At 38.8% G+C, this 12,500-nt stretch overlaps 2 protein-coding genes across 2 annotated transcripts in view; both read right to left on the bottom strand.

Moving 5' to 3' along the window:
* Positions 1-3,638, bottom strand: part of LOC117809684 (TSC22 domain family protein 4-like) — a 10,250-nt gene extending 6,612 nt beyond the window's left edge. Inside the window, 3 exon segments of the mRNA XM_034679142.1 lie at positions 1-114; positions 285-347; positions 3,026-3,638. The exon segment at positions 1-114 is cut by the window's left edge and continues 242 nt beyond it. Coding sequence (XP_034535033.1) covers positions 1-64 — 64 coding nt within the window. The 5' untranslated portion in view covers positions 65-114; positions 285-347; positions 3,026-3,638.
* A 2,446-nt stretch (positions 3,639-6,084) lies between these two features.
* The window catches only part of mogat3a (monoacylglycerol O-acyltransferase 3a), a 9,613-nt gene continuing 3,197 nt past the window's right edge, over positions 6,085-12,500 (bottom strand). The window contains exons 2-9 of the mRNA XM_034679143.1: positions 12,400-12,500; positions 11,579-11,639; positions 11,121-11,264; positions 7,819-7,949; positions 7,429-7,472; positions 7,190-7,280; positions 6,610-6,718; positions 6,085-6,333 (exon numbers count right to left, since the gene is read on the bottom strand). The exon at positions 12,400-12,500 is cut by the window's right edge and continues 78 nt beyond it. Coding sequence (XP_034535034.1) covers positions 6,179-6,333; positions 6,610-6,718; positions 7,190-7,280; positions 7,429-7,472; positions 7,819-7,949; positions 11,121-11,264; positions 11,579-11,639; positions 12,400-12,500 — 836 coding nt within the window. The 3' untranslated portion in view covers positions 6,085-6,178. The remainder of the gene's footprint in view (positions 6,334-6,609; positions 6,719-7,189; positions 7,281-7,428; positions 7,473-7,818; positions 7,950-11,120; positions 11,265-11,578; positions 11,640-12,399) is intronic.

Genomic DNA, 12,500 nt, shown 5'->3' with positions numbered 1-12,500 from the left:
TTTGGTTGAAGTCTGAGGTCACGCTGGTGATTTGGAAACCACTCCTCTTTTTGCCACCGCTCATCCTCACACACACACACGCACACACACACACACACACACACTACAGACACACTGAAACACACAGAGAAAAAACGGGTCAAAGTGACTTATGAGGACGTTTGACAGAATAACTCTGTGTGGCGTTACGTGCCCCTCTCTCTAAAGGAAACACTGACAGAGGGTGGAGTCTGCACCTGGCTGACCTCACCTGAACCTAAGACCAGGTGTGAACCTGAACTCACCTGCTGCTGTCCCCCAAACAGACACGTCCTCACAGAGTGGATTCAGGTGTGTCCCCATAATGTCTGAAAACAAACACAGCAGAGAGTTAAACAGAGGGTAGAGTTAAACTGTCTCACCTCACAGCCTGTCTCTCTCTCTCTCTCTCTCTCTCTCTCCTCTTTCTATAGCTTGTGTCTCTCGCCCGAATACTTTCGTCTCAAACTCCCTTTCTTCTTCTGTTTCCTGTTTCCTCTGACTCACTCTGTTCTGTTGCTGGTTGCTTCAGTCTGCTCAGATTGCACAACCTGGATTAACATGTGTGTGTGTGTGTGTGTGTGTGTGTGTGTGTGTGTGTGTGTGTGTGTGTGTGTGTGTGTGTGAACGTTCAGGTTCTGCAGGATTGTAACTGTTGAAACCACAGTCTTTTCCTGCTCTGGTCTTCAGGTCACACCTGAGGACTCAAACTTTAAAGTTCTCCTGTCCTTTATTCTCACTCCTCAAACTGAAGAACTCCTGTCTTCCTGTCTTCCTGTCTTCCTGTCTTCCTGTCTTCCTGTCTTCAGTCGAGCACGTCCGTCTCAGAGTTTAAAGAGGGCCTGGTTTAGAGAAGCTGCACGCGCTCAGTAGAGTTCAGGATGTTGTAGAGATGTTTAAAGTCAGTTAAAGACTCTCAGCTGTGCACTCAGAGTTCTGTCAGTGTTTATGGGCAGGTCCTTAAATCTCATGTTCCCTCTGAGGAGGAGAAAACGCTCCACTAGGGGGCGCTGTTTGTAAAGATATGAGCACTGAAAATAACAACAACAATTCTCCACATTTAGCTCAGAGACGTCTTAAATATGTAGAGTGAAGTCACTTTTTAAATCACATTTAGAGCAAAATTTTGTGATCTCATTCACATTTTGTTTTGTTGTGACAAATATATTTAAGTCCCTGAATATAAATATTAAATCTAAATGTTGAATATAACATCTTAATGTTAAATATTAATGTTAAATGTTAAATCTAAATGTTAAATCTTAATGTTAAATGTTAAATCTAAATGTTAAATGTTTCTCTCAATGTTTCTCCTAATAATTTATATTCAACATTTAGATTCAATATTTATATTTCACATTTATATTTAACATTTACATTTATATTTAACATTTATATTTATATTCAACATGTAGATTTAACATTTAACATTTATATTTAACATTTAAATTTAAAATTAAAATGTATATTTAATATTTATATTTATGTTCAACATGTAGATTCAACATTTGACATTTATATTCAACTTGTAGATTCAATATTTCACATTTATATTTAACATTTACATTTATAATTAAAATTTATATTTAATATTTATATTTATATTCAACATGTAGATTCAACATTTATATTTAACATTTACATTTATAATTAAAATTTATATTTAATATTTATATTTATATTCAACATGTAGATTTAACATTTAACATTCATATTTAACATTTACATTTATAATTAAAATTTATATTTAATATTTATATTTATGTTCAACATGTAGATTCAACATTTAACATTTATATTTCACATTTATATTTAACATTTACATTTATATTTAACATTTATATTTATATTCAACATGTAGATTTAACATTTAACATTTATATTTAACATTTAAATTTATAATTAAAATTTATATTTAATATTTATATTTATGTTCAACATGTAGATTCAACATTTCACATTTATATTTCACATTTATATTTATTATTCATCATTTACATTCAACGTCATTTAACATTTAACATTTACATATATATACTTTAACATATATATTCAACATTTATATTTAATATTTATATTTAACCTTTAGATTCAACATTTAACATTTATATATATTTTACATTTATATTGAACTGTGATCTTAACTTAAATATGTTTGTCACACAAACTAAAGGGAGAAACAACATCAATAATGTTCCTCTAAATGTGATCAAATATTAAAATGTTTGGAGCTAAATGTGTAGAGTTGTTATTTTCAGCGTGGCGCTCCACACCCCACAGTGTTAATGTTAAAAACAGGTTGGTGCATTAGTGAGAGCTCTCTTTCATTCAGGCTGAGCGTTCAGTGGGACAGAGACGTTCAGGTTCTGAGCCCAAAGAGGAGAACCCCCTCACCTGTACCTCTTCAGTCCTTCACCCCTGAGACTGACCCTCTGCTCTCCCTCATGCTCTCTCTCTCACACACACACACAGGAACACACACTCAAACACAGCCAGTCCAATATCTGAACAGGTCTACAGAAGTCCTCTACAGAAGATGTAAGTGTTCTCTGGATTTAAAGCAGAGACTGGAGGGGTTTTGAGATCCCTGTTGTGGTTCCTCCTCACAGACCTGCCCCCCCACCTCTGTCAGCACATCACACCTCCCTGAGTCCATGAAGCTGACACCTTAGTGTGGAACATGTGATCCACTTCACAGAGAACACACCTGAGAGAGACAGATTCTTCTGTTCTCACCTTTAAACTGAGCTTAAATCAGAGTCCCAGGTTTATCTAGACCCCCTGAGGGGTCCGGACCACAGGTGGGACCGTGGATCAGTATGAAGGATGGTGTTAAAGTGATCCATACCTCAGGACTCTATAGTGATCAGATTCTCTTAGAGTGACACAAAGTTTATAAAGTAACACAACTCACCTGAACGCAACACTGGCACGTGACTCACTTCATCAACAACAACAACAACAACAACAAATCAAATCTCTACCGACACCATAAACAAACACTCACGTGCACGCGCGCACAGCTGAAGCGCGTCCCCGACAAATCTCGATCCTGAATCCTCGGTCGCGCGCCTCCTACCCGCCCACCTGTGACGTCACAGCCGGGCCCAGTGACACAATCGGTCCATTATTCACAGGAGGAAAAAAAACACTCACACAGCTGTGGAGGGCGCATGCGCGGGTCAGCCTCACGGCGGCGGGAGCGCGCGCGGAGTTTCAGATCAAAAAAGTTTGAACAGGAACTCCGCCGACTTCTTCTTCTACGATTTCACCCTGTCAGTCTGTCAGAGAGCAACAGGAAGTTTATCCTCCTGATTCTGGAGCTAAAACAAACTTCTTCTTCTTCTCCTCCTTCTCCTTCTTCTCCTTCTTCTTCTTCTTCTTCTGTCAGTCCTCCAACAGCTGAGCGCGCCTCTACACAGCAGCCAATCAGCAACCAGCAAACTTCTTCATCTTCACCTTCATCCTCTTCGTCATCGTCAGGTTCGGCTCTCTGAGGTCTGATCCGGATCATCCGTCTCTCCCTGGTCCCTGTGGTTACGGGAGCTGCGCGTGCACGAGCCGGGAGCGAGCAATGCGTGTGCGCGTGAAAGCCTGGCCGGGAGGAGCCTGCGCAGGGGTGTTTAATCTGTCACGTGACAGTGATGTTTTGATCAGCTGTTAAAGTTTTATTTCAGTTAAATCAAATATTAAATTTAAACCAATCAGAGGATCAGGATCGAGTCATCAGTTCTCCTCTTCATCCTCAGAGAGGAAGATGAGGGTTTGTTTCTGAGCTCTTATTGTGAAACTTTTCACATTAACCTCCTCTTCAGGACTCTCTCTCTCTCTCTGTCTCTCTCTGTCCACTCACAGGAATAAAAACATGTTGATCTGAAAGTTTAATGAAGTCTGAAAGAAGGCGTCCATGAGTGTGGCGCCCTCTGGTGGTCTGCAGGCTCCACTGCAGCTCAGGGCGGAGTTTAAAGGGTTAAATACTCACTTACTATAAATAACAATAATAATGTTTCTGAATGAACGGAGCAGCTGAGGATGGACATCAATTATAAAACACACATTTACAGACATGTCAACAGAAATCAGCCAATCAGATCGCTCAATCTTCTCTGGACCTTTAATGTACCTGTGATGTCACAGACCTCAGGACAACCGGCCTATCATTCATCAGTTACATCATCGTGTGATGTCATCTTTATGAAATGAAGAAACAAACACTTATTTTAACGATGCTCTTAAACGCACCATGAGTTCATTGTTAGCATACCTCATTGAAATGTATGGACCTGTTAGCAACGCTACATTCATCAGTCAAACCTCTACACACAGAGCTTCAATAGCTTCTGCTAACTTTGTTAGCATACCCCCCCAGAGCCACACCCAGTAACAGCCATGCAGAATGCTAACACTGTTAGCATTGCTTCTTCAGTCATCTGGTTACAGTGTTAGCGTCATCAAAGAGCTTACTCTTCACTTAAATCAATGCTATACAGATAAGGTGTTTATAAACAAGTTATATACGCTGTTATATAAATATGAGGTGTCTGTGTATATACATGTTTATAAACATGTATATACAGACACTTATATAAATGTGAGGTGTGTATATAGTGTGTATATACACATGTTATATAAAGGTGAGGTGTGTATATAGTGTGTATATACACATGTTGTTATATAAATGTGGGGTGTGTATATATTGTGTATATACACATGTTATATAAATGTGAGGTGTGTATATAGTGTGTATATACACATGTTATATAAAGGTGAGGTGTGTATATAGTGTGTATATACACATGTTGTTATATAAAGGTGAGGTGTGTATATAGTGTGTATATACACATGTTGTTATATAAATGTGAGGTGTGTATATAGTGTGTATATACACATGTTGTTGTTATATAAAGGTGAGGTGTGTATATAGTGTATATACACATGTTGTTATATAAAGGTGAGGTGTATATATAGTGTATATACACATGTTGTTGTTATATAAAGGTGAGGTGTGTATATAGTGTGTATATACACATGTTGTTGTTATATAAAGGTGAGGTGTGTATATATTGTGTATATACACATGTTGTTGTTATATAAAGGTGAGGTGTGTATATATTGTGTATATACACATATTGTTGTTATATAAAGGTGAGGTGTGTATATAGTGTATATACACATGTTGTTGTTATATAAAGGTGAGGTGTGTATATATTGTGTATATACACATATTGTTGTTATATAAAGGTGAGGTGTGTATATAGTGTATATACACATGTTGTTGTTATATAAAGGTGAGGTGTGTATATAGTGTGTATATACACATGTTGTTGTTATATAAATGTGAGGTGTGTATATAGTGTGTATATACACATGTTGTTGTTATATAAAGGTGAGGTGTGTATATAGTGTGTATATACACATATTGTTGTTATATAAAGGTGAGGTGTGTATATATTGTGTATATACACATGTTGTTGTTATATAAAGGTGAGGTGTGTATATAGTGTGTATATACACATATTGTTGTTATATAAAGGTGAGGTGTGTATATATTGTGTATATACACATGTTGTTGTTATATAAAGGTGAGGTGTGTATATATTGTGTATATACACATGTTGTTGTTATATAAATGTGAGGTGTGTATATAGTGTGTATATACACATATTGTTGTTATATAAAGGTGAGGTGTGTATATAGTGTGTATATACACATATTGTTGTTATATAAAGGTGAGGTGTGTATATAGTGTGTATATACACATGTTGTTGTTATATAAAGGTGAGGTGTGTATATAGTGTGTATATACACATGTTGTTGTTATATAAAGGTGAGGTGTGTATATAGTGTGTATATACACATGTTGTTGTTATATAAAGGTGAGGTGTGTATATATTGTGTATATACACATATTGTTGTTATATAAAGGTGAGGTGTGTATATAGTGTGTATATACACATGTTGTTGTTATATAAAGGTGAGGTGTGTATATATTGTGTATATACACATATTGTTGTTATATAAAGGTGAGGTGTGTATATAGTGTGTATATACACATGTTGTTGTTATATAAAGGTGAGGTGTGTATATATTGTGTATATACACATATTGTTGTTATATAAAGGTGAGGTGTGTATATAGTGTGTATATACACATGTTGTTGTTATATAAAGGTGAGGTGTTGGTCCTCTCTGACGCCGTAGGATTCTTTGTGCTGCTCGAACAGGAGCGTCAGGCTCTGCATGTAAACTTGATGGAGGGTCTCGATGTCCTCGCTCGTGGGACTGGGGGTCTGGACCACCTGGATGGGGGACCCCACTGAAAACAGGAGGAGGGGGGACAACAACCATTAGCACTGATGCTAAGTGCTGCTAACATGTCTTCAAAAGAGAGGAAACTGATTCATCATTAAAATTAACAAAATAAAATCCCTTAAAATGAACTTCAAAATAAGATCCCTTAAAATGAAGTTAGAAGTTAGAAGTCTGTCTGTGTTGGTACGGAGGATGTTAATGTTAAATATGATAAAAGCGTGAGGTGGATTTCGTGTTTGTGGTCGTTAGCATGAAACGGATCTTTAGCTCGTGCTCGTACCGACGGTGTGGATCGGCTTCCTGTACGGCATCAGTCCAAAGCTGTACTGAAAAACGCCCCGGGCGTGAAACAGAGGCATCGCCACTCCCATGATGCTTTGCAGCCGGTTCTGTGGACAGAGAACAACATGCTAAAGCTCATGAATCAGAGCACGGAGTTTATCATTTAACATTAAACTTAAAGTTTCACTGACAAACAGCAGAGGGCTTCAACTGCAGCTTTAAACACAAACAATATTAAACTTCTAAAATCTTAAAACTGATTCTTTTTTAAATTAAATAAAATCTTTTAAAATTTAAAATAACCCTTACAAATATAATAACACTGTAATATTCAGAGACTAAATATAAAGCATCACAAATATAAAAATGAAATGTTAACAATGATAAATATGAACTAATTTAAAATTAAATACTGTAAAAAAACAAAACTTTTTAAACTATCCACAGGAGAAATATTAACTCTTACAGAAAATAGCATAAAAATGAAAAAATAAAAAGTGTTATCTCTTAATAAAAAACTAAATGAGTTGAATATTTCTCTCTGAATGAGACTTTAAATTAACCTCACACTTTCTCACCTGCAGCCTCCTCAGAGGAGAACCGGCCGGGTTCTCCATCTGATCGAAGAGCTCGTTCTCCCCGAACGAGAAGACAGGAACCAGCTGAGCTCTGAACACACACACACACACACACACACACACACACACACACACACACACACACACACACACACACACACACACACACACAAACACAGAGTCAGTAAACTCTTTGTAGCCCCGCCCCTACAGACCGCCTCTTGTTAGGCTCTGCTTACCCGTGTTTGAGGGCCAGTTTGATGAAGCCCTTCCTGTTCAGGACCTGGAGCACAAACAAACATACAAACAAACAAACAAACAAACAAACAAACAAACAAACAAACAAACAAACAAACCAACAAACAGACAAACAAACAGACAAACAAACAGACAAACAAACAAACAAACAAACAAACAGACAGAAGCTCTTATTCAGATTTCTTTGGTCATAAAATTAAAAACATTCTAAAGTAAACTGAAACTCTTTTAAGTTTTTATAAAATAATGATTTATCCTTTTTTATTATTCATTAGTTCATCATTCAGCTCGTCTCTCTTCTGATTATTTACTTACATATATTAATAAATATATATATATACAAATACATACATATATATACATATATGTACCTGTAGTTTTAAAGCTCCAGGTCGAGCGTCCAGAGCCTCTGAAGCTCCGCCCACTGCGATGACCGCCACGTTCCCGCCCTCAGGTCGACTGACCAGGTACGACAGACTGGACTTACAGCTGGACACCAGGCCTGAGAGACAGACAGGTGGACAGAGGAGAGACAGACAGGTGGAAAGAGGAGAGACAGACAGGTGGACAGAGGAGAGACAGACAGGTGGACAGAAGAGAGATGACGTCAGAGTTTAAACCTGTGATCCTTTAAAGCAGTTGTTCTCAAAGTGGGGTCCTGGGAACCCTGGGGGTCCGCATACCATAGTGTGGGGGTCCGTGAAATAATTAGAATACATTTCTAATAAATTATAAAATTGTGCTGAGTCATTACAAACAGCAAATACACCATTGTTCTGATAACATTTGGTGGCCCCTAACCTTAGGGTCAGGATTAGGGTTAGGGTTAGGGTTGGGGTTGGGGTTGGGATTAGGGTTAGGGTTAGGGTCAGGGTCAGGGTTAGGGTTAGGGTTAGGGTTAGGGTTAGGGTTAGGATTAGGATTAGGGTTAGGATTATGATTAGGGTTAGGGTTAGGGTTAGGGTCAGGTTAGGATTAGGGTTAGGGTTAGGAAAGGTTAGGGTTAGGGTTAGGGTTAGGATTAGGGTTAGGGTTAGGGTTAGGGTTAGGGTTAGGATTAGGGTTAAGGTTAGGATTAGGGTTAGGGTTAGGGTTAGGGTTAGGGTTAGGGTTAGGGTCAGGGTTAGGATTAGGATTAGGGTTAAGGTTAGGGTTAGGATTAGGATTAGGGTAAGGATTAGGATTAGGGTTAGGATTAGGGTTAAGGTTAGGGTCAGGGTCAGGGTTAGGGTTAGGGTTAGGGTTAGGATTAGGGTTAGGGTTAGGGTTAGGGTTAGGATTAGGGTTAGGGTAGGGATTAGGGTTAGGATTAGGGTTAGGGTTAGGATTAGGGTTAGGGTTAGGGTTAGGGTTAGGGTTAGGATTAGGGTTAGGGTTAGGATTAGGATTAGGGTTAGGGTTAGGGTTAGGATTAGGGTTAGGGTTAGGGTTAGGGTTAGGATTAGGGTTAGGGTTAGGGTTAGGATTAGGATTAGGGTTAGGGTTAGGGTTAGGGTTAGGATTAGGGTTAGGGTTAGGGTTAGGGTTAGGATTAGGGTTAGGATTAGGGTTAGGATTAGGATTAGGATTAGGATTAGGGTTAGGATTAGGGTTAGGATTAGGATTAGGGTTAGGATTAGGGTTAGAACCAGAACCAGAACCAAACTCATACAAACAGAACCAGAACACAAGCAAACAGAAACAGAGCCAGACCAAACCAGAACCAAACTAGAACCAAGCAAAACCAGAACCAAAACAAACCAGAACCAAACCGAACAAGAACCAGAACCGAACCAGAACCGAACCAGAACCGAACCAGAACCGAACCAGAACCGAACCAGAACCGAACCAAACCGAACCAGAACCGAACCAGAAACAAACCGAACCAGAACCGAACCGAACCAGAACCGAACCAGAACCGAACCAGAACCGAACCAGAACAAAACCGAACCAGCACCGAACCGAACCAGAACCGAACCAGAACCGAACCAGAACCAAACCGAACAAGAACCAGAACCGAACCAGAACCGAACCAGAACCGAACCAGAAACAAACCGAACCAGAACCGAACCAGAAACAAACCGACCCAGAACCGAACCGAACCAGAACCGAACCAGAACCGAACCAGAAACAAACCGACCCAGAACCGACCCAGAACCGAACCAGAACCGAACCAGAACCAAACCGAACCAGCACCAAACCGAACCAGCACCAAACCGAACCAGAACCAAACCGAACCAGAACCAAACAGAACCAGAACCAAACTGGATCAAACATTATTAATGTCCTCAGCTTGGATGGTCTGATCCGGTTTCTCCTCTCAGTGAGTATTTGCCCGGTCTTTGAGAAGAACCCTAACCCTAACCCTCTCAGAAGGAACAGATGAAGCCACGATACACAGCCTCCCCTCCATCACCTCCTTGGACAATTTCCTCACCTGTGAGGGGTCCCTGGCTCCAAAAAGTTTGAGAACCCCTGTTCTAAAGGACCTGAGACAGTGAACAGGTTCTCCATGTTGTTCCCTGGTTGTTCTGCGTTCAGTAAAACGTTCTGTTTAGAACATGAAGGACTAACAGTTCATCAAACCTTGCTTTGGTTCTGTTCTGTGTTTAAATCACTGCACTTCCACTCTGTGACCACCAGGTGTCACATTAGACCCAGTGATGATGATCGATCGCTGCAGATCTGGAACACATACACCATGTGACCCTGCTGTCTCAGCCAATCAGAGAGCAGCGCTCTGCTTCCTCCTGCACTAACCTGTCACACAGTTTACTCAACGCGGAGCAAAGACTGAAACAGACTGACTGCAGGGTCATCCAACTCTCCAGAGACCAGCTCCTGTTAAAGTCTGAGAGAACCAGAGGACTCTGTGAGAACCAGAGGACTCTGTGAGAAACATTAAAACCATTAAAACTCTGTCAGAACCATTAAAACTATTAAAACCATTAATACTCTGTCAGAACCATTAAAACTCTGTCAGAACCATTAAAACTGTTAAAACTCTGTGAGAACCATTAAAACTGTTAAAACTCTGTGAGAACCATTAAAACTATTAAAACCATTAATACTCTGTCAGAACCATTAAAACTGTTAGAACCATTAAAACTATTAAAACCATTAGAACTCTGTCAGAACCATTAAAACTGTTAGAACCATTAAAACTATTAAAACCATTAATACTCTGTCAGAACCATTAAAACTGTTAGAACCATTAAAACTATTAAAACCATTAATACTCTGTCAGAACCATTAAAACTGTTAGAACCATTAAAACTATTAAAACCATTAATACTCTGTCAGAACCATTAAAACTGTTAAAACTCTGTGAGAACCATTAGAACTATTAAAACTCTGTCAGAACCATTAAAACTCTGTCAGAACCATTAAAACTCTGTCAGAACCATTAAAACTGTTAGAACCATTAAAACTATTAAAACCATTAAAACTCTGTCAGAACCATTAAAACTGTTAGAACCATTTAAACTCTGTTAGAACCATTAATACTCTGTTAGAACCATTAAAACTGTTAGAACCATTAAAACTCTGTTAGAACCATTAAAACTTTCAGAACCATTAAAACTCTGTCAGACAGGCGGACAGACAGGTGGACAGACAGGTGGACAGACAGACAGACAGACAGACAGACAGACAGACAGACAGACAGACAGACAGGATCAGAACAGGTCTGTACCTCCACACATGATGTAGTCTCTGAAGACAGGGACTCTGAACCAGAACGGCAGCATCAGCAGGTGAGACCGAAGACCAGGAAACAGACGAGAGAAGTCTGTCGCCTCCGTACAGAAGTTCCCAAACCCTCCTGCTACCAGAACCCCTGAGAGACAGACAGGTCAGAGAGACAGGTCAGAGAGACAGACAGGTCAGAGAGACAGGTGAGAGAAAGAGACAGACAGGTCAGAGAGCCAGACAGGTGAGAGAGACAGAGGTCAGAGAGCCAGGTGAGAGAGACAGACAGGTCAGAGTGACAGGTCTGAGAGACAGACAGGTCAGAGAGACAGATAGGTCAGAGAGACAGGTGAGAGAAAGAGACAGACAGGTCAGAGAGACAGACAGGTCAGAGTGACAGGTCAGAGAGACAGACAGGTCAGAGAGACAGACCAGTCAGAGAGACAGACAGGTGTTCCTCACCATGGGGATGAAATCCAAAGATGTAGTTTTTCTTTGGATCCAGGTCGACTGTTTTCACCAGCTGGAGATAAATCATCAATAATCAGACATCAATAATCAATCATCAATAATCAGACATCAATAATCAATCATCAATAATCAGTCATCAATAATCAATCATCAATAATCAATCATCAATAATCAGACATCAATAATCAGACATCAATAATCAATCATCAATAATCAATCATCAATAATCAGACATCAATAATCAGACATCAATAATCAATCATCAATAATCAATCATCAATAATCAGACATCAATAATCAGACATCAATAATCAATCATCAATAATCAATCATCAATAATCAGACATCAATAATCAATAATCAATCATCAATAATCAGACATCAATAATCAATCATCAATAATCAGACATCAATAATCAATCATCAATAATCAGACATCAATAATCAATCATCAATAATCAGACATCAATAATCAATCATCAATAATCAGACATCAATAATCAATCATCAATAATCAGTCATCAATAATCAATCATCAATAATCAATCATCAATAATCAGACATCAATAATCAATCATCAATAATCAATCATCAATAATCAATCATCAATAATCAATCATCAATAATCAGACATCAATAATCAATCATCAATAATCAGACATCAATAATCAATCATCAATAATCAATCATCAATAATCAGACATCAATAATCAATAATCAATCATCAATAATCAATCATCAATAATCAATCATCAATAATCAATCATCAATAATCAATCATCAATAATCAGTCAGACTGATTCTGGACTCACCGTGATGGGGAAGTAGTCCCTGAAGTGGTCCCAGACTCTCCAGCTCCTGACCCACTGTGACCTCCGACCCCCGCTGGTGGGTGTGTCCCAGTCCAACCACA

The sequence above is a fragment of the Notolabrus celidotus genome, unplaced genomic scaffold, assembly GCF_009762535.1.
Source record: "Notolabrus celidotus isolate fNotCel1 unplaced genomic scaffold, fNotCel1.pri scaffold_342_arrow_ctg1, whole genome shotgun sequence".
In the NCBI taxonomy this organism is placed as follows: Eukaryota; Metazoa; Chordata; class Actinopteri; order Labriformes; family Labridae; genus Notolabrus; species Notolabrus celidotus.
This window is presented reverse-complemented; position numbering and strand designations above follow the sequence as displayed.